Source organism: Bos mutus, chromosome 9 (genome assembly GCF_027580195.1).
Source record: "Bos mutus isolate GX-2022 chromosome 9, NWIPB_WYAK_1.1, whole genome shotgun sequence".
Lineage (NCBI taxonomy): Eukaryota > Metazoa > Chordata > Mammalia > Artiodactyla > Bovidae > Bos > Bos mutus.
The window spans coordinates 28,050,771-28,078,478 of NC_091625.1; the positions used below are offsets into that span (position 1 = coordinate 28,050,771).

At 34.8% G+C, this 27,708-nt stretch overlaps 1 protein-coding gene across 50 annotated transcripts in view; it reads left to right on the forward strand.

Annotated features, from left to right (window-relative positions):
• TRDN (triadin) overlaps positions 1–27,708 on the forward strand; it is a 415,022-nt gene that overhangs the window by 272,743 nt on the left and 114,571 nt on the right. For all 50 annotated transcript variants that reach the window (XM_070376309.1, XM_070376300.1, XM_070376303.1 and 47 more), the window contains 8 exons: positions 465–518; positions 5,214–5,243; positions 12,225–12,254; positions 12,928–12,945; positions 16,650–16,682; positions 16,804–16,830; positions 19,294–19,320; positions 26,877–26,924. In XM_070376309.1, the coding sequence (XP_070232410.1) occupies positions 465–518; positions 5,214–5,243; positions 12,225–12,254; positions 12,928–12,945; positions 16,650–16,682; positions 16,804–16,830; positions 19,294–19,320; positions 26,877–26,924 (267 nt within the window). The remainder of the gene's footprint in view (positions 1–464; positions 519–5,213; positions 5,244–12,224; positions 12,255–12,927; positions 12,946–16,649; positions 16,683–16,803; positions 16,831–19,293; positions 19,321–26,876; positions 26,925–27,708) is intronic.

Sequence of the window (27,708 nt, forward strand, 5' to 3'; positions counted from 1 at the left end):
TCTGAGCACTTCTCCTAATAATTGTGTTCATTTCTTAACAAAAATTTTGAATGCCAAGGACACTGTTTTGTGGGGTTTTTTTGTATTTATGCTTTTAGTTTTATTTCCTTTATGTAATGAAAAAGAAATGAAAAAAAAAAAACAGTAGCAAAGATTAGTAAAACTAAAAGCTTGTCTTTTTTGTTTTGTTTTGTTTTGAGGTATGCCTGTATTTTATTTTTATTTTTATTTTTATTTATTTTTTTAAATTTTATTTTATTTTTAAACTTTACACTATTGTATTGGTTTTGCCAAATATTGAAATGAATCCGCCACAAGTATACATGTGTTCCCCATCCTGAACCTGCCTCCCTCCTCCCTCCTCAGTGTTTTTATGTTTGTTTTTATAATTTTCCTTTTTTTGTTGTTACATATCTTTCTCAAATAGTATCTCATGGTAATTTATTTCTCTTTTTATTCATAAGAGCCTAGCAAAGCCCCAGAAACCAAACAAGGGACAATAAAAGTTGCAGCACAAGGTAAGCAGTAAAACACTTTTAAAATTGTTAAAAAAAAAAAAAAAAAAAGGTCTTAGCACTTTATTGACAAAATCCAAGCTGTTTATTGCAGAATAGCACCATCTGCTGGGTCATTATAGAAAAAAATTTTTTGTTGCATGAAGATACACATTTCAAGTACATATTTAGTAAATGGAAAAAGTGTAACTGAGAGTAATGCCGTATTTGCAGAGGAGACAATTAACAACCCAAGAATTCATATCTTGACTCCAAATATGTTGCTGAGCTTTTCCTTTTACTACCAAAAATAAACCATAGATTAATTGATAGTTGGATAATGATGATGATAATGCAGACAGACACAAATATATACATTTTCCAGTGTTTTCAGTTACATATTGTAATTACTGTCATCCTAGAAAATTCAGTCAGAATATTATTAAATTAGTATTACTTTATCTGTATACTAAGACTGTAAAAATCAGGTATGACTACAAAGGAATCATCCTATATTTTATTAGTCATTTGTGAAAACTTGCCCTAACATTGTTAGGGCATCAAAAGTGGTTTTCTTCAAGAGATCTTTAGAAAATATAATGATTTTTAATTCATCAATTTGGGAAAAAATTAATTTTTCTATAATATTGTTTTTTAACTATCACCTGAAATCGCATCCTTTGAGAAAGCTATTCTAACTCCAGTGTCTGCTTTATAGAACACTCTTAAAAAAGGAAAAGTAAAATATTTGCTGGAGAAAATCTTTCTCTCCTATACCACATTATGGGGCTTTCCAGGTGGCTCAGTGTAAAGAATCCTTCTGCCAAGCAGAAAACCCGGGTTTGATCCCTGGGTCAGGAAGATCCCCTGGAGGAAGAAATGACAACCCACTCCAGTGTTGTTGCCTGAGAAGTCCCAGGGACAGAGGAACCTGGCAGGCTATAGTCCATAGGGTTGCAAAGAGTAGGACACGACTTAGTGATTAAACCACCACCATGCCACATTATACAGTATTGACCGGTAAAGGAGATGTATTTAGGTGGTGGGACATTTGTTTCTGGGCAGAAGGCCCTTGTAGCAGACTTCTCGGCACATGACATGATTACATTTGATCCAAAATTTTCTGTTACGTTTAATCCTGAACCCAACTGTATGTTGAATCAATCTAGTGAACATTTGATAAAATGGGTTGACTAGCCATCAGACCAATGAGGCTGTATATAATATATATATGCTAGAATGGTTAAGAATTATGATTTGATCATTATTCTTCTTTAGAAGAGTTCTGATAAGGAATATAATAAATATTATGGGAAAAGCAGGGCAAACATCATCATCTCTTTTGTGTTTTCTATTCATGAATAAATTCCGTAAGACGAATGTCTACTGGTTCAAGAATTACTGCAGTTAAAACACATAGGTTCTTATGAAAGAAAGCACAATCACCCAGCACAGTCTATCTTTTTTTTTTTTTTAGTTTAATTTTATTTTATTTTTAAACTTTACAATATTGTATTAGTTTTGCTAAACATTGAAATGAATCCGCCACAGGTATACATGTGCTCCCCATCCTGAACCCTCCTCCCTCCTCCCTCCCCATACCATCCCTCTGGGTCATCCCAGTGCACCAGCCCAGAGGTTTCTGAAGGCCATGGTGGATGTGGAACTATGATCTGAGGCTGGGATTTAGTGTTAGTTTAGCCTCATTTTAGAGGGTACAGGGGAGAGAAGTGAAGAGCTATCTGGAAATCTACTTCAAACTTGAGCTTGGGGCCATGGACTCTTTACTTTTACATTCTAAGTACATTGGATAAGGCAGCCTCAGAACTTATTCTTTAAGAATAAAGGATTTATTGTCGAGTGAATAATAATGTAGAGTTTTGAAGGCTTGTTAGAACTATCCTTTTAGGGAGATTGGATGAAAGTGTTGATTGAACACCGTGTACAAGGCAAAAGTTAGGAGATGGATATACGTGTTCACTGAATTGTAATGACACCTCAAAGCAGGGACACACCAAATAGGGATGAATGTCACTTGTGCTGTGCACAGACTCAGTAGACCCTTTGTAGACAGGTTTTATAACACCACAGCTGCCCAATTAAATTATTCATAGTACTAATTAATATTTGCAAGTTCTCCGTGTGAAGGCAGCTTAAAAACAATGGCAATATTGCTATAGCAAAGACTGATATCTTTGTTGGATAAAGTGGTAAAATTAACAGTGATGTTTATAGTGGGTTAAAAGTAGACTTTATTGTTTATTTTTTTAATTTTTATAACTAAATATTTTAAACCTAGTTTTAGATAAATTCTGTATGTGTATGTACATATTTAATTATAATTAAGATTTAGCATGCTTTTTTTTTTTTTTGGAAGTACATTTAGCATTTAGTGTTTTGAGGCACTGAGAAGTCTATGAAATGAAGGTCTCTATGCTATAGGAGATTGCAATTTGGAGACTGGGAAACTTTAAGTAATAACACAAATTGGCTACCTAGTAGTGCTAAGTTGAATTGTAAAGATAATAAATGCCAAAGTATTTTAAGACAAAGTGATTTTCAGGAAGTGGGATTTCTCATGAGGGAGAGGTGATGACTTGGATTTGTAGCATGACTGAAAAATAAACTGGAGGAAAAAATGCATTGTTGGTAAGTGGATGACTTAAGTAAATATAGAGTTAGTGGTAGTTATAAAAGGTTGTTGTCATTATAAAGACATGAGATATGTTGTTTTAAGTTATTTATTTTTTTAAAGAACCCTCTACCTTCACTCTTTGATCCTTCTTGAGAGAGGTTATAACTTAAATTTGGGAGATATTGTGGAGATAATTGTAAGAGAAAAACTAAGCAAAATCCTCTTTGCAGTATCTAAAAGGATAACACCATTCAATTCTTGTCCTTGTTGTACAAGCTCCAGGTAAAATGTGAACATTTAAGCAAATTAGAGAATCAAATGTATACATGGTGGGTGATTTTTGAAAATTATGCAGTTTCTTGAGGTAAATTCTTATTTGTTAAGTAAAGAACTAACTACAAATAAGTCTATTGAGTCAATTCCAAAGAATTTGCTGAAATAATGGCTGATGGCTTTGAAATCTATTGGCCAGTGCTGATATCCTACAGTGCATCTTAGTATCTTCATTACTGTCCTTATCATATCATTGGAACAGGTGAATGTCTTAACTTAAAAACAATATAGGTATAGATCCTCTCTATATTTTGTGTGTTATTAATTAAAACTCCTTTAAAAGAAACAAATGTGAACCAAATAGAATTAATTTACTTGTGAATTTACTTTTTTACTACAAAAATAATGCCGTGTTAATAACATTTAGAAAATAGATAAAAATGACCTGTTATACATTAATAAATTTAAGTATATTCCTTTTGAGTCTCTTGTTCCTGATTTTTATTCCCAGTTCTGCTACTTGCTCACAGTCTGCTACACAGTGTGAACATGTGTAAATCATCTGATGTCTCTAAGGCTTAGTTCCTTACTCTGGCCTGCCTTTCTCATAAGATTGTTATGACGGCCAAAGAGAGAATGTACACGAAAGTGTTTTGGCAATTGTAGCACAAAGTATAGATCCAGTGTAGTCCTGGATATTGGTTGAAAGTGGTCCCCCAAATTCTAATCCACTCAAAAGGAATTGCTTTAAGGGATGCACACAATCTCTGATTCAATTAATGTGGCTTAAGGCATCATAGATTTGGCCCCAGAACGAACGTTACACAGAACCTAGGGTCACCTCGCTTGGAACAACTCCCAGATGACTGAATGCCTCCCTCAAATGCTTCCAGTAACATTTGTAAACTATAACTTGGATCCTGTTTAGACTTGTGATTTAGGGTTAGGTGAATTCCACCACAGAGGAAGTCAAGATTCAAAGGTAATTAAAGTGTGCTATGCCTTTTCTGTTTGTAAATGATGGTATACATTTGCTAAAAGGAGGGTGGAATTTTTAGTAACTCTTTCAGAAATGATACATTTTATACAGGTATTATAACTATGTATAATAAACTGGTATGTAATTCTTCAGTAACTAGGCACAAATAATTTATATATTCCATTATTTTTGCATAGATCTAGTTCATAGATCAGTTGGTAAAGAATCTGCCTGCAGTGCAGGAGACCCCGGTTTGATTCCTGGGTCGGGAATATCCGTTGGAGAAGGGATAGGCTACCCACTCCAGTATTCTCAGGCTTCCCTTGTGGCTCAGCTGGTAAAGAATCCACCCGCAATGCGGGAGACCTGGGTTTGATCCCTGGGTTGGGCAGATCCCCTAGAGAAGGGAAAGGCTATCCACTCCAGTATTCTGGCCCAGAGAATTCTGGGAACTATACAGTCAGTGGGGTCTCAAAGAGTCGGACATGACTGAGCGACTTTCAGTCCTTTTATTTTAGAAGTGATTGTGATTTGCTCAGATATAACAATTTCAAACCTAAAATGGAATTATGCTAAACACATTATTTTAACTACTTGTCTGTGTAACAGCATATTTTTATTCTTTTTGTTCTGTGTTTATATCTGAATTAAAAAAAAACTTCATATGAATATTATTTTCAACTTACTTTCTTATTTTCAAATTTGGATGAGTTAGTTTGTTCACTGATAACCACTAAATTTATGAATACATGCACTACATTCGCATGTTCCCAGTTTTCTGAAGAATAGTTATTTAATATGTTTTAATGCTATTTTCTTTCCCTTATTTCAGCACCTACTAAAAAAGAGGAAAAGAAGGAAGGTATGTTTTATACAGAGTTCCTTTATGCTTTTTATGTGAACGAGTTACCAAAAGTCAGAGTGGAAGTTTGACTGCCAGCTTGTCTATGTTTACTTTGGATCTATTATGTGCATATATTTTGTGTGATTGTGTTTTTTTCTACATCTCCTCCCACTAAAGGGTGAACCACTTTTTTAAACAGTAATTTTAATCTAATATTTCTCAATATGTAGGGGGTGAAACACCATCTCTCAAAATCTTGGGCCTTCTATTTCATTAGAAATTTTATTAAACGTCAAAAATATGTAAAATATAGACCAATTTTCTCATAGCAACTACTTATATCTGTGACACTGACAAGCGATTGATGTTACTTTGTTCTATTAAGTTGCAAATAAGTCATAATCCATCCCTTGCATTCCACCTCCCTTTGTCAGGATGTCCTGATATGGAGTCATTTATTCTCTGTTGCCAAAGAGAGACTGCACCTGATGGACTTAAATGGGCAAGGAAGACTTTATTCAAGACTGCTGCAAAGGGGTCAAGTGTGTTTACAGTAGGAGAAATTGAACTCTCAACTTTAACTCTCAACTCCTACTTGGGGTAGGAGCTGGTCAATGTGATGAGGCCCTTTAGATTTCCTAATTGTTCCCTGGGAAATTAGGCTCCTACCCTTCCTCATTGACTGGCATATAGGACTATGCATCCCCTTAGATGATTATATTCCAAAGTGATATCTTACAGATCTTGAAAAAGGTATTTCTGGTTGTAAAAGATTTATGTTTCAAAGGGACAGAGAAAGAATTTACAATTTTCTAAAGTAAATGCTCTGATAAAAGGGAGGTCAGGGGCCTGTAGTCAAGAAGGACACTGTCTAAACTTTATTCAAGCTGAGAAGACTGTTAAGGCCCTCTAAATCTCTGTGATTCTATTTAGAGATGTTTCTAATGCACATCCTGACTATTAGACAGGATTTCTAGATATCACCCCTGTTCATCTAGGCTTATTTTTTCAGTGAAAAGTCACATGTAGAGATAAGCAATCACTTCTGACTTTGAAAATGACAGTTATTTTCTAATTAGTGTTCATCTGATCTGAGAAAAATAAGAAAAGTGTTATATTTTAAATTTAGTTGTATCAGAATTTTACATATAAGAGCTTGGGAGGGGGGTCACATTCTACTTCTGTTAAACCAGAATCTAAGAGTCAATAGATCTGAGGAGAAACTGTTTTAGTTGGTTATTACTATTACATAGTATCATAATAAAGTCAACTAATACATATTAATGTACTTATTATCAAGGCATAGAAGTCAGTATACATATACATGGGAAATATTTCAGCGCATTTTAGAAATTATATGATTTATATGATGAATGTTGTGGTGTGTATAAAGAGATCTTACAAGAAAAAAGAGATAGTAGGTCCTGACACAGCTTTGACAGGCAGTAGAACAGAGAGGCACAAGGAAAATGGTCTCATAGCAAGTCCTCAGAGGCTCATCCCCTTACGTTCTAGAAGGACACAAGGCATCCTGCCAGACTCAGGATTAGCTGTGGTTCAGACTTTTGCCTGAATGGCATGCATACCTAGAACAAAAGTTGCCAGGGCACCGTGGTGGAGCCTATGTCCTGCACTCTCACCACATTCTTCCTTTAAGTATTATGCATTTTATCTATAGCAAACCACTTTCAAATACAGATACAATGTGCTGCTATTGTTCTTGCTATTATCATAATAGATCTTGCCCTTGCCTTTTCCTTCTATGAATACTCAGTGTTTTTAGGGCTCAAGATAAATTCTCTTTGCTCTGGAATGTTTGATCCTCCCAATGAAATATTTTTTCTCTTTCATTTATAGTCCTCCTTCAGAGTTAAATTCTCTTTGCTCTGGAATGTTTGATCCTCCCAATGAAATATTTTTTCTCTTTCATTTATAGTCCTCCTTCAGAGTTTATGTGTACCTCCTTAATATTATTTACCTTATGCTCATTGTACTTCTTATTCTTTGCATCATTTTCATTCTATTCTAATTGACTTTAAGACTTTGATTAAAGGGACCATCTCTTATTCACTTTTATCCCCTACAGGGACTAACACATTTCCTTAGTTTGTACATTGCTCAACAGATATTTATTATGAATCATTAATATCTAGGAATCTTAAGATAAATATAGCCACAAGAAATATGAGCAGGCACTCAAATTTTCACAATGCAGACAAGGAAGGACTTTTTTTTTCAATTGGGAGTTATATTTAGTTCAGTCACTCAGTCCTGTCCAACTCTTTGAAACCCCATGGACTGCAGCATGCCAGGCTTCCCTGTTCATCACCAACTCTTGGAGCTTGCTCAAACTCATGTCCATCGAGTCAGTGATGCCATCCAACCATCTTATCCTGTGTCGTCCCCTTCTCCTCCCACCTTCAGTCTTTCCCAGCGTCAGAGTCTTTTCCAATGAATCCATTCTTTGCATCAGGTGGCCAAAGTATTGGAATTTCAGCTTTAGCATCAGTCCTTCCAATGAATATTCAGTACTGATTTCCTTTAGGATGGACTGGTTGGATCTCCTTGTAGTCCAAGGGACTCTCAAGAGTCTTCTCCAACACCACAGTTCAAAAGCATCAATTCTTCGGCACTCAGCTTTCCTTATTGTCCAACTCTCACATCCATACATGACTACTGGAAAAACCACAGCTTTGACTATATGGACTTTTGTTGGCAAAGTAATACCTCTTCTTTTTAATATGTTTGTCATAGCTTTTCTTCCAAAGAGCAAGCATCTTTTAATTTCATGGCTGTAGTCACCATCTGCAGTGATTTTGGAGCCCCCCAAAATAAAGTCTGTCACTGTTTCCATTGGTTCCCCGTCTATTTGCCATGAAGTGATGGGACCAGATGCCATGATCTTAGCTTTTTGAATGTAGGAGTTATATTACACTGAGCTTTTTAGGTCTAGGAATTTGCTAGTCAATTATTAACAATATGGGGCTTCCCAAATGGCACAGGGGTAAAGAATCCACCTGCCAATGCAGGAGATACAAGAGATGTGAGTCTGATCCCCAGGTCAGAAAGATCTCCTGGAGTAGGAAATGGCAACCTGCTCCAGTATTCTTGCCAGGAAAATTCCTTGGACAGAGGAGCCTGATGGACTACAGTCCATACGATCACAGATTTGGACATGACTGATCACACACACATTAACAATTTTGTCTTAAGCGTATATTGTCTCTAGCTGCTACTTGAGATGTACTAGCAGATCTAGATTGATCTCATTCATCTAACACCAGCTTCATTGATGAAATTCTAGGGGCTGGAAAACCTGTTTCAACACAGGTTATGTTCTGAAGGATACAACTCCATTGAGAACTAGCCAGATAAGATTTATTATTTACTGTAATTAGGGCAAAACTGAATAGAGTTAAACCCATGTGAGAATTGGTCCTAAGTTCTAGGACTTTATCATTGAAATTTGAAGAGGAGTCATGCTAAAAAACAATGCAAAGTCTCTGATATTGTAATTGAATAAGGATGTCAATTGGCAAGTTCCATATACACACACTCACAAATGGTATACTTCATTACCTGGTTTATTAGCCTATCAGAGAGTTAATTTTTCCCTTTAATTCCAATTGGAATTTCATTATTCTCTGGCATCATTATGAACATAATAGAGCATACCTGATACACGGCTAAAGTTGAATGAGTGATGAACAGATTGCAAATACATCACTGCCTTTAAATCACAGCTGCTGTGGGCCTCTATGTTCTTAATAGAAGATTGTTGTTCAGATTATTGGGCAGATGGCCTGTAGGGAGATATATTCAGCAAGTAAGTCTTTATAATATTTTAAGCCATCTCAGCAGGATGCTGAGAGAGCATAATGAAGTTTAGTAACATGAGTATTGAGGCCTGGTACTAATGGCTCTTCAGGGTCAGTATGTGATCTTCCAGTTTCAAGCATTGTATTTTTGGTTGCTCAGGTATTTACTTATATAAATCTGCTGCTCTGTTGACTCCTAACGAAGAGACTTGTAATTATGATGACATTTTAAGTACATTTCACTATAGCTCCCAGTTCTCACAGCAAATATATTGAATTTTTTAAAGACCAATTTGATTAGATCAGTAAATTAGATTGATCCAGTTAAATCAAAAATAGCATGACTTGTTATTTTTTACACTTCTACTTTGTGAAATATTTTCTCTGTTTCAACAAGTGATATACATTACCTGACCCTGGAGTTCATATCCTTTTCTTTCTTTTATTACAGAACAATTGATAGCTAATACAGTATTTTATCGGGGCTTCCCAGGTGACACTGGTGGTAAATAACCCACCTGCCAATGCAGAAGACATAAGACATGTGGGTTAGATTCCTGGGTCGGGAAGATCCCCTGGAGGAGGGCATGGCATCTCACTCCTGTATTCTTGCCTGGAGAAGCCCATGGACAGAGGAGGCTGGCAGGCTACACAGTCCACAGGGTTGAAAGAGTTGGACACGAGTGAAGTGACTTAGTACACACAATATTTTATCTATTCTTACTACCAGAGGAAAGAACAGTAGATTAAAAACAACGGGAATTCTAGACTTACCCATATTGTATTAAGCTTTTCACCCCTACCCCGTGCCAGCATCTAGTTTAAAAACAGAGGGATTGAAAATAATCCAGTTCTAATAAGCCCATTTTATCCTCTGTCTGTTCTACCTTTCTTCCCCAGCTTCATCTTCAATTGCAGTTCTGAATGACATGTGCCCACCATAATCTTTCAGTGGTTTGCATTAGGCTGTACTCTGGGCTCAAAAGATTGCTCAGTGAGAATCACAGGACCTCTCAGGGATAAATCCTATTCCAGTATACTAGAGCCAAACTAATTAATAACTTGTGTGGGCCATTGAACTGTTCACTTCACACTTCCAGCCCATGTAATATGAGAATTGTTGTTGTAATATGAGAATATGTCTCCAAATAGAAGTGACATTATAGCTAAATACGAGTAAAATGACAAATGGCATTTATTGCATTCTTGTATGGAGTTGTTTATGAAATATTTTTCTAGTATTTGAATTACCTGCTTACATAATTAGGGTATTTACTCCTGAAGGAAATGAATGAGAAATTGCTTGCAGAGCACATTTGTTTTAGATCACAAATCTCACCCACTTTATTATACTTCCTGGTGAGAAACTGAATAGCAAGAAAAAGATTGTTTTTTGAGGGTGAGGTGGCAGGTATTAAGAAAAATTTAGTCAGAAGTTCTTTTTACTAACGATGCTAAGCACAGTGGTGTTTAATAAATATTTACTCAATAAATAAGTGTATAGTTTCAAGGATATGTTGCTTAAAAATAAGGTTTGTTTTTCTCTTATACATGAAATATAACCCTCTTACAGAAAAAATAGAAATTCAGAAAGAAGTTGCAAAACATCATTTTAATGACTGTAGTTTTCAATTATGTGTATATACTATGAATCCCCTGAACCATTCTCCTACTGCATGGAGGGTACTGATTAATACTCCCATTATTTAGAGGTATAAAACAATGTCAGAAACAAAGCATCTTTCTATGAGATAGGTTTGCATTTTTCTCCTTGGAAATCTATAAGTGAAATTATTGCTTCAGAAAGCATGCTCATTTTAATCACTTTCTAGATCTTTTTTTTCCCAAGTTGCTCTCCTAAAATGTGTTTTCATCTTTCTACTTCTATGGAATTGTTATTATTTTCACCACACTATTTCTGTTGCTGATTATCATTTTCTCATAAAACAATTCAGTTGACCATCTAACTGCCTTTTGTGAACAGTCTCCTACTCACTGTCATCTTCAGTCATTTTAGGTCCATTTGTAAATATAATCATAGTCTGTCTACGTCACCAAAAAGCACACAAATCCATTAACTAGCCAAATGTTAGTGAATATCTGTTGGCGTAGGTTCTAAGCCAAATGATCGTCAGCCAGAGAACAGTTTACCTATCTTGTGCAAGTGCCAATTCATCGTTCATTATTATTATTCTATTTTCAATAATATTCAGAGCATTCCAAAGCTAAGTTACAGAAGAGGTAAAAGAAAAAATAGGATAAAATATTCTAAACAAAAATCTAAGTTAAAGTGCCTCTATCCCAACAAAAAAAAAAAAAAAAGATGCCTCCATCCTAAAATATAGAGAAGGAACTGGCCACCCACTCCAGTATTCTTTTCTGGAGAACCCCATGAACAGAGGAGCCTGATGGGCTACAGTCCATGGTGTCATAGGAGTTGGAAATGACTTAGCGACTGAACAACAATCCTAAAATAAACATGTTTTTAAAAACTTGTTTTTAATTTCAAGTGATAGGAACAGATAGTTTCATGGTATAAATACTGGAAATAATAAATTTCTCAGATATAAGCTGAATACCCAAAAGACTAAAAATTAAAGAGATGCCTTTTGATCACTGAATGCACATTACTACATAGCAATTACTAAGTAGATTTTGTGTTCATCAGTAACCCATGAGCCATCATCTCCTGTTTCTTTTCATTATAATAGGAGTCATTTCATGTTTTTATTGGAGATATATCAGTTCAAAGAGAGTACTGTGCATTTCCCCTGGATTGCTATAGATTGAACAAATGAGGAAATTGCCAACTAAAATCAGGGATTCCAAACAATCTCTACTGAAATAGTATATCTGCTCAATTTGACTTTTTATTAAAAGGTCATTAGCTTTGATAGACACAATGTACTTTCTTTGCAAATTAGGTATGAATATCTTCCTTTGTAGTTTTCTATATTTTATGCATCTAAAGTTTCTAGTTTCTCACTTCCGACCTTAACCTAATAATCCTCCTCTCAAAAACACAATAATTTATCTTTAAACCCCATGTTCTAGAAATACATCATGCAATCAATCCATTTCATTTAAAATGATTTCAGAGTGTATGGACATTTTGATGTGCACTTATCAGTTGCTGATTTTTCTTGTCTGTTTTATCAATAATTTATATTTGTGTTTTCAGATTCCAAGAAAACAAAAACACCTACAGAAGGTATTGGGAATATTTCCTTTTTCTGTCTTATGTTTAATGAACCCCAAGCAGAATTCCTTTTTAAAGGATTCCCATGAAAGAAAAAAATATATATGGGATTAAAAAGAGAGAAATAATGAGAGACAAAGAGAAAGAGTTGAGTCTTTACTGACAATAATTCTATGAAAAATATTTGGCAGTTATTTTTAAAGAAATGTTAGCTGGACAAGAAATTGAGCCATGTTCAGTATCAAGCATTTATTTTGCTAGAAAGCATAAATTTAATTAATCTTGGATATACCAGCATCAATAAAACTGAATCATTTAAGTCTTGAATAGAATCATAAACTATGTGGCAAGTATACCTGGGTCTTCTGTATTTGTTTGTATGTGTTTATTTGTACAGAGTGTTTATATGTTCACATGTATTTAAAGAAGACTAAAATATATAATTATTTTAAATGATTAAACAGTATCATCTTAGATCCATTGTCAAATAATGCTTTACAATCAACTTATGGAAGCACCTATAATAGTCAACAATACCTCAGGTCAACACTTACTGTGAAATTTAAGGGGAGAGAATGGGGGGAGGGATTTAAAAAATTAAAATCAAATCAGTGTGTTGGGGGAGTATATTTTATCTTTGACAATTTCATGAGCAACAGTTTTCTATTTATATTTTTTTCAACAGAACTACCCAAGGGAAAAAGTAAGGAAATGCATGCAAAGTATATATTTTTTTCTATTTACTACAACTATTGGCTTGCTGTTATACTTAAACTTGTGGTTTTGAATCTTTCTTTTCAATGTTTTATGCATGGGAACTCTTTATTTTTTTCAGAATGAAAGAATATACAACCCAGGGAGGGGATGGTCAGAGTGAACTGAAAAGCATGGCACTCTAATTTCTTTGAGTCCTGTTCAAATTCATGCAGTCATCTAATAATATCCGCTGCTATTGCTGCTAAGACACTTCAGTCGTGTCCGACTCTGGGTGACCCCATAGACGGCAGCCCACGAGGCTCCCCCGTCCCTGGGATTCTCCAGGCAAGAACACTGGAGTGGGTTGCCATTTCCTCCTCCAATGCATGAAAGTGAAAAGTGAAAATGGAGTCGCTCAGTCGTGTCCGACCCTCAGCGACCCCATGGACTGCAGCCTTCTAGGCTCCTCCATCCATGGGATTTTCCAGGCAAGAGTACTGGAGTGGGGTGCCATTGCCTTCTCCGATAATATCCACAGTCATCACCAAAAAATATAACTTTGTTCCATTAACCAAAAGGGTATTATATTATGTTAGTGTAAATGTAGTCTCTGTAATCTGGTTAGTTCTGTAGTTGAAAATAGAAGAGAAATTCTATTTCAGGCTAGATTTACAGTCTCTTTTCTGCTTTCTTTCTTCTTGTAATCCATAAATATTTTGGTGTGTTTGCATGGTATATGACATTTTGTCCATAAAATGATTCTTTTTCCCTACAAGCACTATGAGCTCTGTGAAACTGCTTTGTTTAGGATGCATAACTTAGGCAGCACCCAGTGTTTAACACATATTATTAAAGCTTGCTTGCCGACAGTTCAGTAAAGCTTGATACTTTGAGGTTGTGTCTTTTGCAAATGTATACTCTTCTCTGAAGATATAGGGTATGTTGAACAGACAGAAACAAAAATTATCAATTTAATCCTGTTCAATTAGCCATTAAAAGCCATCAATTCCCAGGTATGTAGTACTTTAAGAATTCTAGGAGAAATTAAAAACATGTTTAAAAATATATACCAATTAAAAAAAATTTATGTGCCCTCTGGTCTGGCAAAACTTAGGGCATTGAGACTCCTCATGTCATAAAAGTGCTCTAGAAAGTCCTGTGAAGAGAGTCATGAAATTGTACTGCAGCTCAGCCAGGGGGAGCAATCTATCTACAGAGAAGTTTGTGATCCTTCGGTCCTAGATTTCTGTGTGGGCACAGCATCTGGTGGGCAGTGGCACACTGATATAGAAAACACTCTATACACCACTTCACCAGCAGGGAAATGGAGGACAACTGGAGATTTGAAAAATGGTATTAAGTAACATATTTATGTAACCTTAAGGCACTCACTTTATTACAATCTATATGATTCAAAAGTTCCCACAGACACTGTGACTCCTTGATAATCTTCACAGTATTGATATATTTGATAAATAAACATGCCTTCCCAGACATTTGTTTAGCATCCCAACTGTCTCCCTCCTCGGGAAGTTCTGTGGGTTGTGACTTGGACAGTAATAACGACAGGAAAAAAGAGTTTTCCTCGAAATAAATTATTTGCTCTAGTTTATCATCTGGACCTGCTTTTGTTGTTCTTATTGTCATATCGTTGAATTTATTGGATTTAGTAACATATTTTTTTACTTCAAGATTACTTTATTCAGTTATACTTCTCCAATCCTATATTCTTATTTTGCTATAACCACAACTTGTTAGTTATTTATTTTGTTTTGTTTTTCAGTTTAATACAAATCATGGTAGAGGAAATGGGGGAAGTGTACATGGGACCTTCCTGTGTATAGTTTTGTCAATTCTAATGATCTATATTTTTTTCAAAATAAAAAGTAAAAAAAATTTAAAAATCAGTTGTAAATATCATTTCACAGTCCCTGTAGATATAAGGGTAATTTTTTGTATTTATTAAGACAATTCAATAATTACATCTTGAATTATCCCATATAATAAATGTTTGACAGCCTTTTCTTGCATATCATCCCAAATTAACACAGGTGTTTTTCTACTTACAGAATAATATTCTGATATGATTGGAAGACCCTTATTTTAACTTTGAAATCTCACAGACAGCTCGTAATCGATTTTGATGCATACCCAAATCTACTTCCAGTATTTTTTGATTGTTATCACTTTAGAAATTTCTTAGAAATATTTTTGTAGTTGGTGGTTCAGCTCAGCAATAAGTTAAGCAATGCATTTAATTATTCCATGTTTTCCAGACAATTTTTGGTAAAGTTCTTAATTGTGTTGTTAATTTTAACTAAGTCACCTGTGCTTCTTCCTTTTGACTTGTAACACTTGGTCAAGCCATCCGTTTTATTTGTTTTATTGTCTGCCTGCTATCTTGGGAGTGGCTAAATCACTCATTATACCCTCACAACTACAAACCTGGTAAAAAAAAAAATTGTATACCTGAGAGATCAATGAGATGATGACCTTAGGAGGTTCGATGACACTCTATGTTTCTAAATAAAGTTCTAAGAACTCTTTCAGCATAAACATCTTCTAGTGTCAAAAATATATGCACCAAATAAAACTTAAAGAAATCTCATTCTTTTTCTTTAAAAAATCAGATATAAATATGTCTATGTTAAAGCATTTGACAATCGTTTAAATTAACTTGACAAGCTTGTCAAGGCAAAATAAGTAAGAATAGAAATGTAGATAATAGCACTTCATATAAAATTAGTACCTGCACTTCATATAAAATTAGTGCTTATTTTAACATAAATGTCACCTTAATCTTGAGGCCAGAATAATGCTTTGTCTCATATAATACTGGAAAAAGTGGGTTCTTAAAAAGAAACACTGTCTGAAAAGGACTCTGTAAGAAGCATTTGTCCTAAAAACAAGGGAAGTGTGTTTTGCTTATTCCTGAAAATTCTTAGTCTATTTTTAGTGTCTTAAATCTGCCTCAGCAAAGCCTTTGTCTTAGCTAAACAAATATCTTTTCAATACAAGAAAATTTCACCTTATAAAAGTTCAGAAGTCTGTTCGTCCTTATCTGAGGATTATTTTAAAGCAACTGCAACAATTATCCTTATTGCTTACTTTTTATCCCAAATTTATTTCATATTGATCTGCTACTGCTACTAAGTCACTTCAGGCGTGTCTGACTCTGTGCGACCCCATAGACAGCAGCCCACCAGCCTCCCCCGTCCCTGAGATTCTCCAGGCAAGAACACTGGAGTGGGTCGCCATTTCCTTCTCCAATGCATGAAAGTGAAAAGTGAAAGGGAAGTCGCTCAGTCGTATCCGACTCTTCGAGACCCAGTGGACTGCACTACCAGGCCCCTCCGTCCATGGGATTTTCCAGACAAGAGTACTGGAGGGGGTTGCCATTGCCTTCTCCACATATTGATCTAGTCAGTAAGAAAATTTAAACTTTTTCCATCCTTTATAGACCTTATGATATCTTTCTAGATTCTTATCCATGAAAAATTTTAATTCCTCTCATATTCAGAACATCTTTATTGCTGTTCTATGAGGAAAAACTGAGAAATGGAAAAACATTTTAAATATACATCAATATTAGTCTTCATGGCAGCTATTATTGGTGCAATACTGCACTAGTACATGCATGTTTCTTTGTGTTAGAACAATTAAGTTGGAAAATAAAATTGGAATAATAATAACAAAAATACTATATTTCAGAACAGGAAAAGAAAGAACAACACGTGGAACCAGGTAACTGTTTTTAAATTCCTCCATCCTCTTAATTTTGAGATATTAATTTGCAATTAAATACTAAAATGCCATCAAATAGCATGGAATGTTAATTTTGTTTTTCTTTTCTTGTTTGATTCAGCAAAGTCACCAAAGAAGGAACAGTCAGGTGAGTCAGACTGGGGCTGCAGGGGTCTTTCTATCTGATGTCCAGGCTTTATTAATGCTGCAGCCTCAGACAGGGGGTAAGGACCAAGATAGGGGGAAAGGGCAGGAAATCCTTCCATCTTATGAGATGTTATTTTTCCAAGCTCTGGACATAGAGTTAGTGTCAAGGCCATGTAAGAAAATGGAAGCCGAGTAATATGTTACATTCTTGCTACTCAGCGTGTGTTCTGTGAACCAGCAGTGTAAGGGTCTCCTGAGAGATTGTTAGAGATGCAGAATCTCTGGCTCCAGAGATTCTGAATCAGAATCTGAAACTTCCTAACATCCCCAGTGGATTTGTCAATGCAGTGTGTGAGAAGCCCCATTATAGTCTAGTGTGAAAAACAAAAATAAAAGCAAAACCCTTCCTGTAAGTGCATCTGATCTTGCTTTGTTTTTAAATATGAAATATTTACTTCTAGCAAATATTCTCTGTCTATTCAAAATGTTCTTTACTGACACATCTTGAGTACATAGGGGAGTTGCAGTGAGAGAAGTAGATTATGTCTCCAATCTATTTACATTTGAATGAGGGAAAAAAAATTGAGAATCAGACAAGCAGAAAAACACACATACAAACAAACAAAAACTAAGAATTCAGTTCCTGTAGATATCAAATGATTTTCTTAAAGTTTCCAGGCATTTAACTTGCCCTGTTGTTTCAAATGAAAATAAATGTATTTCCTGATCAAGGAACTTTAATGATCTGTGTGTGTATGTGTGTAGGTAGTCATAGCCTCATATAATGTCCATTAGTCACTCCTCCCATCATAATATATTTAAATGGAAATAGCATTTACATTAGTGATACATTAAAATAAAAATTGGGTTTCCCAGGTGGCACTAGTGGTAAAGAACCTGCCTGCCAATGCAGGAGATGTAAGAGACTCAGGTTTGATCCTTGGGCTGGGAAAAAACCCTGGAGGAAGGTACAACAACCCACTCCAGTATTCTTACCTGGAAAATTCTATGGACAGAGAGACTAGCTGGCTGCAGCCCATAGGGTCGCAGATTTGGACCCAAATGAAGTGACTTAGCACACATGCACAAAATAAAAATTTTCAATATTATGTAAATAACCAAGCAAATCTAGCTAAATTACTTCTACCTATATCACAAACCATAGCAAGTCAGATTCAAAACCACATTTCTTATTCTTCTTTCAGGTTTGTAAAACTGCCTCAGCAAACCCAAATCATTTAGGTGATTCTCCAACTAGTTCCCATGGCATCATTTTATTTTCCATATAAAAACACTTAACATACTTTTATGATCATATTACCTTTTCTATTTCCCATTTTAAATAGAAATTAGAAGATAAGGATCGTTTTTTATATATTTATCCCCACAGTGCCTATTATAATGTCAGGAACATTTTGGGCACTTGATAATGTTTGATTGAAAAAAAAATTATCACATTCACATATGATAATATATTTTTGAAAAAACATAAATATAAATAACTCTTAAATAATTTATTATATGTAATAATCTCACTTTCACCACATTAGGTATTCCAAGGTAATGTTCCCACCATTTGGCCATAACATATATTCTTACATGTGTACATATGCAGAAAGTTGAATTAGAGCATACATCAGAGAAATAGAAACATGGAGAGACATGAAGAATGATGATAGGTATAATCAGTTTTAAGAGTTTTAATAGCTAAACATTACTATCCAATATTTGACAAAATGCAGTAATTTAAATTTCTTGAAATCTTTTTCTCACAACTATTGGATAATTGATTGATTCACTTTCTTCTTTTCATTCCATTTTGAGACTTTAAGGAAACTGCATTGGCTTATATATAAAATCAATCAGATTCTTATATAATTTAAAATGGAAAACAAAATGAATGAGTCATGAATGAGCATTCTGTGTAGGGAGAAGGTATATGAATATCAGAAATCTGTGGTTCATAAAAGTAAAAGTGAAAGTTGCTCAGTTCTGTCCCACTCTTTACTACCCCCATGGAATTCTCCAGGACAGAATACTGGAGTGCATTGCCTTTCCCTTCTCCAGGGGATCTTCCCAACCCAGGGACTGAACCCAGGTCTCCCTCATTGCAGGCAGATTTACCATCTGAGCCACAAGAGAAGCCCAAGAATACCAGAGTGGGTAGCCTATCCCTTCTCCAGTGGATCTTCCAGACCCAGGAATTGAACCGGGGTCTCCTGCATTGCAGGCAAATTCTTCACCAACTGAGCTATCAAGGAAGCCCTAATATATTTAAATTTTATAAAAGAAAATAGCACAACATTGTATGTTCTTTTTCTCAGATATACTTTTTTCTTTAGTTTACAAGGCTATAATATAGTCTTTTTTAAAAATGAAAATAGCTGTAAAACTATTTTAGAGAGATCCAAGGACACTTATAACTGATTTAGATCTTATTATTTTTTTTTTTTGTCCTTAACAGCTCCAAGTGAAAAACACATTAAAGCAAGTATGTTGACTAAAACTTGAAAAAACAAAAAGCGTATTTCAGCAGCTTACTCATTTAACTTTCTGCTTAGACAATGCTAATGCTAATTTTTAAGGCTGACTTACCAAATGTTCCTTGCTCTGATTATGTGTTGTGTTAAACAAATATGCATACTTACTCAACTTTGTATTGTTTTGTGAATCAGTTTTTCTCAAAATTTACCTATAGAACTTTCATTTGTAAATGTTAATTTGTCTAGATCATAACATCTTTTTGAATTGTTTGTATTTTTGTTTCCCATTGTATGATAAGTGATAAGTGATATGATAAGTGATCTCTTCAGTTTTTTTAAACAAATAGACAGTTTTCCTAATGGTTAATCACTTGATCAAACCAGGAGGCAACATAATTTGTCTACTAGTGAAAGTTATTGTGTATTTAATGGAATGAAGCTCCCTACAATTTTATTATTTATTTATTACTCTTACAATATCATAATTTTTTAAGGCTTTTATCCTCAAAAATTTTTAAACTTATATATTTTTAATTGAAGGATGATTGCTTTACAATATTGTTTGTTTCTGCCATACATCAACATGTATCAGTCATAAGTGTATATATATGTCCCCTCCCTCTTGAACCTTAGATTTTTAATAGCTATCAACTGGTAGCTGTAACATACTGTGGCATTTGCATCTATGAAACTTTGACAATACACTAAAGAATAAATGCTGTTTTCTTTGTTGGTATTTCTCAATTAGATGAAGTGTCTAACAGATTGTCATTAATGATAATTATTTTAGGAAAAATGGTGTGTGAGCTTAGAAAAAAAAATATTCTTTCAGCTTCTCTAAACTTTATCTATAAGATTTAAGATCAAACCACATTTTTATGCATGGTGTAAATATGTTTATATTTTCCTTTTGATTTAGAGGTACATAAGTATTAACGGTAGTACTAGTACAAAAAGAGAATGCATGTTTTATTTACTGCCAGGTTTTTGAGACAGAGTATGTCATTGGTGAATATATCAGAGAAAAATGGAAGATATAATGTTGTGTAGCTTGGTGTCTTTTTAAAAAATTACAGTTAAAAGTGTTTACATAGACATTTTAGACCTTAAGGAAAGGTGTAACATGAATCTAAAATTCCATTTATGTTTTCATGAAAATTTTTAGTTGAATATAAGCTGATTAGAACTTGATATTACTGAGTATTTAGTATGCTAATACTCAGTCTGTAGAAATGCATAATCAAGAAAATATATAAAACAAAATTGATAATTTTGCTGCAGTGGTTCAGAACTTTAGATTGGAGATTACTCTGAAAATGAACATTTTCTTCCTAGGAAAATGTGACATTTAGATAAAAATACTCATTTGCAATGAAAAAAAAAATTCTGTAAGTTCTGCTATCTATGAAACACTATCCAATCAAGTTTTGAAGAGATCAGCATCTTTTGCAGGAAATTAACAAATTTAGCTTGCCAAATCATCTTAGACTCAATATAAAAGTCTCAAAAGAATTGATATCCATTTCCTTGTATAGTTGAATGATTTGAACTTGACATAGGCATTATCTCCCAGTATAAAGTTAATTAAAAACAATTCATAAATTATTTAAAATCTCTGCTAGCAATGTGACTGTCCATTTCCCCAAATAAGAAGTTGTTTTGTTTTTTTTTTTGATCTTGAAACCACACAACAGAAGAATATTTCCATAGTTTCCATATATGGTGAGATATTTATAAAGTTAATGCCTAAGTCATCACATTAAATTTACTATTGAAAATTCCTTCTGTTACTTACAAAGTATGGGGCATATAGTATTGTGTATGTAACCTGAATATTCAGGATATGATTTTACATTATCTTAAGTTATGAGAGCAAGTGAGGAAGTGAGATGTATAGTTTAATATAAATTAAGTATTTATGGGATAATTGAATTAACAAGGAAAGGTGAGATTGACAGCACTAGTGCAAATCTATGGGAAAAGTAAAAGGTAATTTGTCTTCAGCACTCAATTAAAGGAAATAACTAGAATGTGAATTGAATTTGTGGTGTAGAATTATTTGTTCTAGGTCCTAAGGAAGCCAAAATCAGTATAAGAAAAACACTGGAGGACTTAGACTAGTTTGGAGCTGTATCAGTACAGGGTGGATGTTCTCATAGTGTCATAAGCTTGAAGAAAAGAGAAATCATTCAGGTTCAGTGATGTAGCATGCACTACGGAAGGGCACTTACTGCCTCCACGTGTAAAGTTATGCATCAGTGATTATGTGGATGGAGCAGGAGTGCATTTTACCAACAGAGATGACAAACCTAGATTTACAATTTCTGCAGGTTGATAAAGATTCCATTATAATTGTTATTGTTCAATCACTAAGTTGAGTCCGATTCTTTGTGACCCCATGAACTGCAACACACCAGGCTTCCCTGTCCTTCACTATCTCCTGGAGTTTGCTCAGACTCATTTCCATTGAGTTGATGATGCCCTCCAACTATCTCATCCTCTGTTGTTCTCTTCTCCTCCTGCCCTCAATCTTTCCCAGCATCAGGGTCCTTTCCAGTGAGTTGGATCTTCACATCAGGTGGCAAAAATATTGGAGCTTCAGCTTTAGCATCAGTTCTTTCAATGAATATTCAGGACTGATTTCCTTTAGGATCAACTAGTTTGATCTCCTTGCAGTCCAAGGGACTCTCAAGAGTCTTCTCCAGCACCACAGTTCAAAAGCATCAATTCTCCAGCACTCAGTCCTTATGGTCCAACTCTCACATCCATACATGACTACTGGAAAAACCATAGCTTTGACTAGATGGACCTTTGTTGGCAAAGTAATGTCTCTGCTTTTTAATATGCTATCTAGGTTTGTCATAGCTTTTCTTCTAGGGAACAAGGGTCTTTTAATTTCATGGTTGCTATTTCCATCTGCAGTGATTTTGGAGCCCAAGAAAAAAAGCCTGCCACTGTTTCCATTGTTTCCCCATCTATTTTTGCCATGAGTGATGGGACCTAATGCCATGATCTTCGTTTTTTGAATATTGAATTTTAAACAGTTTTAAACAGCTTTTTCACTCTCCTCTTTCACCTTCATCAAGAGACTCTTTAGTTCCTCTTCACTTTCTGCTATAGGGTGGTATCCTCTGCATATCTGAGGTTATTGATAATTCTCACGGCAATCTTGATTCCTGCTTGTGCTTCATCCAGCCCGGAATTTCACATGATGTACTCTGCATATAAGTTAAATAAGCAGAGGGACAATATACAGCCTTGACGTGCTCCTTTCCCAATTTTGAACCAGTCCATTGTTCCATGTCTGGTTCTAACCATTGCTTCCTGACCTGCATACAGATTTCTCAGGAAACAGGTAAGTTGGTCTAGTATTCCCATCTCTTTAAGAATTTTCCACAGTTAGTTGTGATCCACACAGTCAAAGTCTTTCACATAGTCAGTGTAGCAGAAGTAGATATTTTTCTGCAATTCTCTTGTTTTTCTCTTCAATGCAAAATGTTGGCAGTTTGATCTCTGGTTCCTCTGCCTTCTCTAAATCCAGCTATACATCTGGAAGTTCTCAGTTCATGTATTGTTTAAGCCTAGCTTGAAGGATTTTGATCTTTAGCTTGGTAGCATGTGAAATTAGTACAATTGTGCAGTAGTTTGAACATTCTTTGGCATTGCCTTTCTTTGGAATTGGAATGAAAATTTACCTTTTCCATTGTCATACTGCATTTAAAAAAAAGCCTCAACACACCCAGTTCTCCTTCCTGCAGTCCACTGCACATCCCCCCCAACTCCTTACCACCACATTGGATAATGATATAGGGGTTGATGATTATGACTAGTTATTTTCAAGAAGGAAGGGGATGAAACAAGTAGGTTTTTAGATGCAGATCTTTTACACTACTCTTGGTGATCAAGAGGGAATATAGTAGACAGTGCTTAGCAAATACATTAGACATCATTCTCTTTTTCCCAAAGAACACTTCAAGGACCAACCAGTATTCTTCAAACCCTTGTAGAGTACTGCCATACATTCCTCTTATCAAGGACAGCAGGGCTTTGATAATGTTTTCTTGTGCATATTTGACTAGCCTGTGGTCAGTTTGAATTATGAGTAAAAAAGATAACAAAGACAAGATCAGAGCCAAAGTCTAGTTATTTTTAATTGTGGGTCTAAATTTGAATTAAATGACAACAATCAGGAATTTTTCATTTCTTGATTTTAGCACCACACTAGATTTTTGTTATGCTCAGACACCAAGCCTGACTCTGCTTATCACCTTAACTACATTTCAATACCTAACCTGCATGAGTCACACATCTACACACATCTATCTCTTGATCTACCAATATATGTCATGATCTTCCAGGAATATCCAGTATGCAGAATTTAAAAATAAAGTACCTTTGAATTTATTCAAATATATGATACTAGAAGACTATTTGGGAACAGCTTATATTACTTAGAAAGTGACATGGCTTTTTTATTCAGTTTAAATATTCTGTCATGGAAATTGCTGGGGAAAAAGATCTATAGGCCTAAACTAATAGATCTGATATCAGTGAGATGTGTCTAGACCACAGGTTGCATGTCCTATATGACACTGTATCTCAGTCATTTAGGGCAGACTGGGTATATTCATATTATTCCAGAATAATAATTACTAGCAACTCTTTTCACCTGCTTAGTTTAGATGATAAATTATATGATCACTACCCAAATCACATATGATGCTGCCTGATTGAACTTAAAATAGCACTGATACAATGCCAGGTGCTGGTTTGGGAATTTATGTACCATAAAAACTAGACTGTGATAGACCTGGGACTGATTTAGATTGTAGGGCAAGATATGCTTCTTGTTTAATCCTACTTATAAAGCCACAGTTGGTGTCCTGGGTGCTATCCTGAAACTGGAAAATGTCATGGTTTGGAGCTTAAGAATATTCATCAAGTTTGGTTCAAAGAAAACCAAGCTAGATAAAGAAGTACTAGTAGAAGAATCTGAGTTCAGTTTAGAACAAGGCAGCAGGGAGGAAGAGGAAAGAATTTCAAAGAGAAAATCAGAAATAAATTTTATGGAAGTATAATGAGTACAGCAAAGTAACACTAAAATATATGACTATTGAGACAAGTGCTTTGTGACTTGAGTCTTATTAATAAAGCAATCTCTTGATATTGCGTTTTAAAGGGTAGCATGATAGTGGGGCAGATCTAAAGTTTTCCAGTAGGACAGGGACAAAAGAGACCTAAAATAATTCCACTTGATCAAAATCTGATGTAAGAAAAAACAGCCATTTCAATAGAGAATGGAGAGATTATTTTTGAGTATTGCTGATGCAGTTGGTATTTATTGCAAAGAAGTAATTTATTCCTAGGGCTTCCCTGGTTGCTTAGAAGTTAATGCGTCTGCCTGCAATGCGGAAGACCTGGGTTCAATCCCTGGGTCGGGAAGATCCCCTGGAGAAGGAAATGGCAACCCACTCCAGTGTTCTTGCCTGGAGAATCCCATGGACGGAGGAGCCTGGCGAGCTAGAGTCCACGGGGTTGCAAAGAGTCATACACGACTGAGCGACTTACTTTGTACAACTTCAAAATATCAATTCTGGATGGTTTAGGAATTGAACAAAACAAGGCATTAAATAAGTATAGGAAGATATATTTTTATATTTTTTTTGAAATACAGTTGAATCTCAAAAATTACATGCAAATTCAAGTTATAAAAAGTTTAATATATTTTATTATATTAAAATTAAATCCAATCAATAGATACCATAAAGAGATAAAAGACAAGCTGCTGCTGCTGCTGCTGCTAAGTCGTTTCAGTCGTGTCTGACTCTTGCGACCCCATAGACGGCAGCCCACCAGGCTCCCCTGTCCCTGGGATTCTCCAGGCAAGAACACTGGAGTGGGTTGCCATTTCCTCCTCCAATACATGAAAGTGAAAAGTCAAAGTGAAGTCACTCAGTCATGTCTGACTCTTCCCGACCCCATGGACTGCAGCCTACCGGGCTCCTCTGTCCATGGGATTTTCCAGGCAAGAGTACTGGAGTGGGGTGCCATTGCCTTCTCCAAAAGACAAGCTACATATGTGGAAAAGATGTTTGTAGCATATATTAGTAACTAGAGGTTAGTAGTGAAAAAAAAAAAAAAAAACTCTTAATAAAGGACAAAGAACTTGATAGAATAGTGGGTAGAAAAAAATAAGTAAAAGATATAAGCAAGTATCAAAAATAAAACAATAAAGACACAAAATGGCCTGAAAATGTATCAAAATAGATTTAGTGTGTTAGTAATAATGAAAATTTTCTTAAAATCACAGTAATACTATTTTATACATATCAAATTGACCAAAAATGGAGGAAAATGTTCATTCTGGTGATGGTTATGCTATGAAACAATAGAAACTCTTACATATACTGTTGGTATGAATGTAAAACTTTGGAAAAATATGGCATTTATTTAGAGTTAAACATGAGCACATGCTATGACCTAGCACTTTCACTTCTAAGAAAATTCTTGCACATTGCACCAGGATTCATATGCAGGAATATTCATAGCAGCATTATTTATAATAATGCAAAATTGGACAGGACCCAGTGTTCATTGGCAGGGGAATGGATCCATAATATGTAGAATGTGTATACAGTGGGATACACTACACAGCAGTGAAAGCAGTCAACTACAGCTACTCCTATCAGCATGACTTGTGTAAAAAGTTAAACAGCTTATTTAAGTAAACAGTGAATCAAATAGGGCAGTGACAAAAACATGATGGCAACTCCACTCGTAGGGGCTAGGGCAAAGGTTTTGTACAGATTACCTGGAAGCAAAGCAAAAAAATATTAATTGGCTATGACATATATCGCCTTATTTGGGAAAATTTAGTTATTTGGCTCTTACGATAATTGCTCTTGAGTACCATTTTCTTGATTCAAGAAAAATCTTGTTTACTCTGCCTTTGGTTTCTTTATGTAGACCAGTAAAGGCACTAAAGCTGTTAAAGTCTAGTAGGCCATCTCGTTAAACTATTTTAACACTGCATCTCAGCACATTTTGAAGGAAGCCAATTACAAGAATTAAAAATATAATTCAATTTATATAAAGTTTTATCACTAAACAATATAACTCAACCTGTGTATAATGGCTTTACCTTCGTTTGGAGATAAATTCATGTAATAAAATACTACAGAAAAATAAAGAAATGATTTATACAGAAATTAGGGCAATGATATTCTGAGATAAAGAGAGAGGTATGCAAAGAGTAGTAAGACAAATAAGAGGTTTCAAAGGCTTTGGTGATATTGTATTACTTAAGCTTACTGGGGATTGGAAAGGCATGCATTTTTCACAAGGTTTGTATCTTGGAAGAGAATTTCTGTATTATTTAACAATTGGTTACAAAAAAATTCAAGCACATTAAAGCTAAGTTTTCTCTGCTGCTTGCTTTGCTCTTAGGTGCCACATACATTTTATCCTTTAGGTAGTTTTAGTCTTGTCTGACTTCGAATACTATAAGGTATTGACCTGGCATGTCTAATATCCATTTCTTGTTCTTTAATACCTGAATTTACAGAGACTGAACGAACCAAAGAAGAGGTTGGTTCTGCCTCATCGAAAAAAGGTCAGTGCAGCTTAAAGAAAAAGATGTCATGACTGTAACGTCTTTATGCTAAAGTTTCTAACTTAATGTATTGTTGAATGCTTATAGAAGAGCCTTATTTATTGATTTTACTATTTCGCTGATATGGAACAAAGTCACTTTCACAAGATTTGTAGTACCTATTTAACACGGTTTTGTCTTCAGTACTCTGATGCCAAACGTTTTTATTCTTTTAGGGTCATAAACTAGAGATAGTAATTATAGTCCAATTTTAAGTTAGTTTTTGAAAATAAAGTGAAGAAATGCAACTGTGTAAACTCCACAGGATCCAATCATCTGTAGAGCATTCAAACTTAGTACACTGATTTATATGTTTAGGGTTTGAACAAACAGAACTTTGACCAGTAGAACTTCCATGAACAATGCTCACTTTATGTAAGAATAGTGTAAAATTAGAAATTACATTCCTTGGGATGCTTGCCTGGAAGGAAACATATTAGGAAGTTTGGAATTTAAGTTTTTAAATCTATTTTTCTTGTCACATCTAATCAGAAGCAACCATTATGTGAATATTGACTCTTCTTAGTTGACAGTCTAAAGAATAACTTTAAGAACATTAATATATGTTAAAAATATTCAGTATGATGAGAAATTTACATATTCTCCATTCAAAATAAACTGGGATAATTTTAAAATTTGTGATTTTGCTTTACAAATAGAAATGAAATCAATAATATATCCAGTGTCTTTGTAAGAATCTCAAGACACAGTTTAGCAACCCTATCCTCCACCACACACACACACA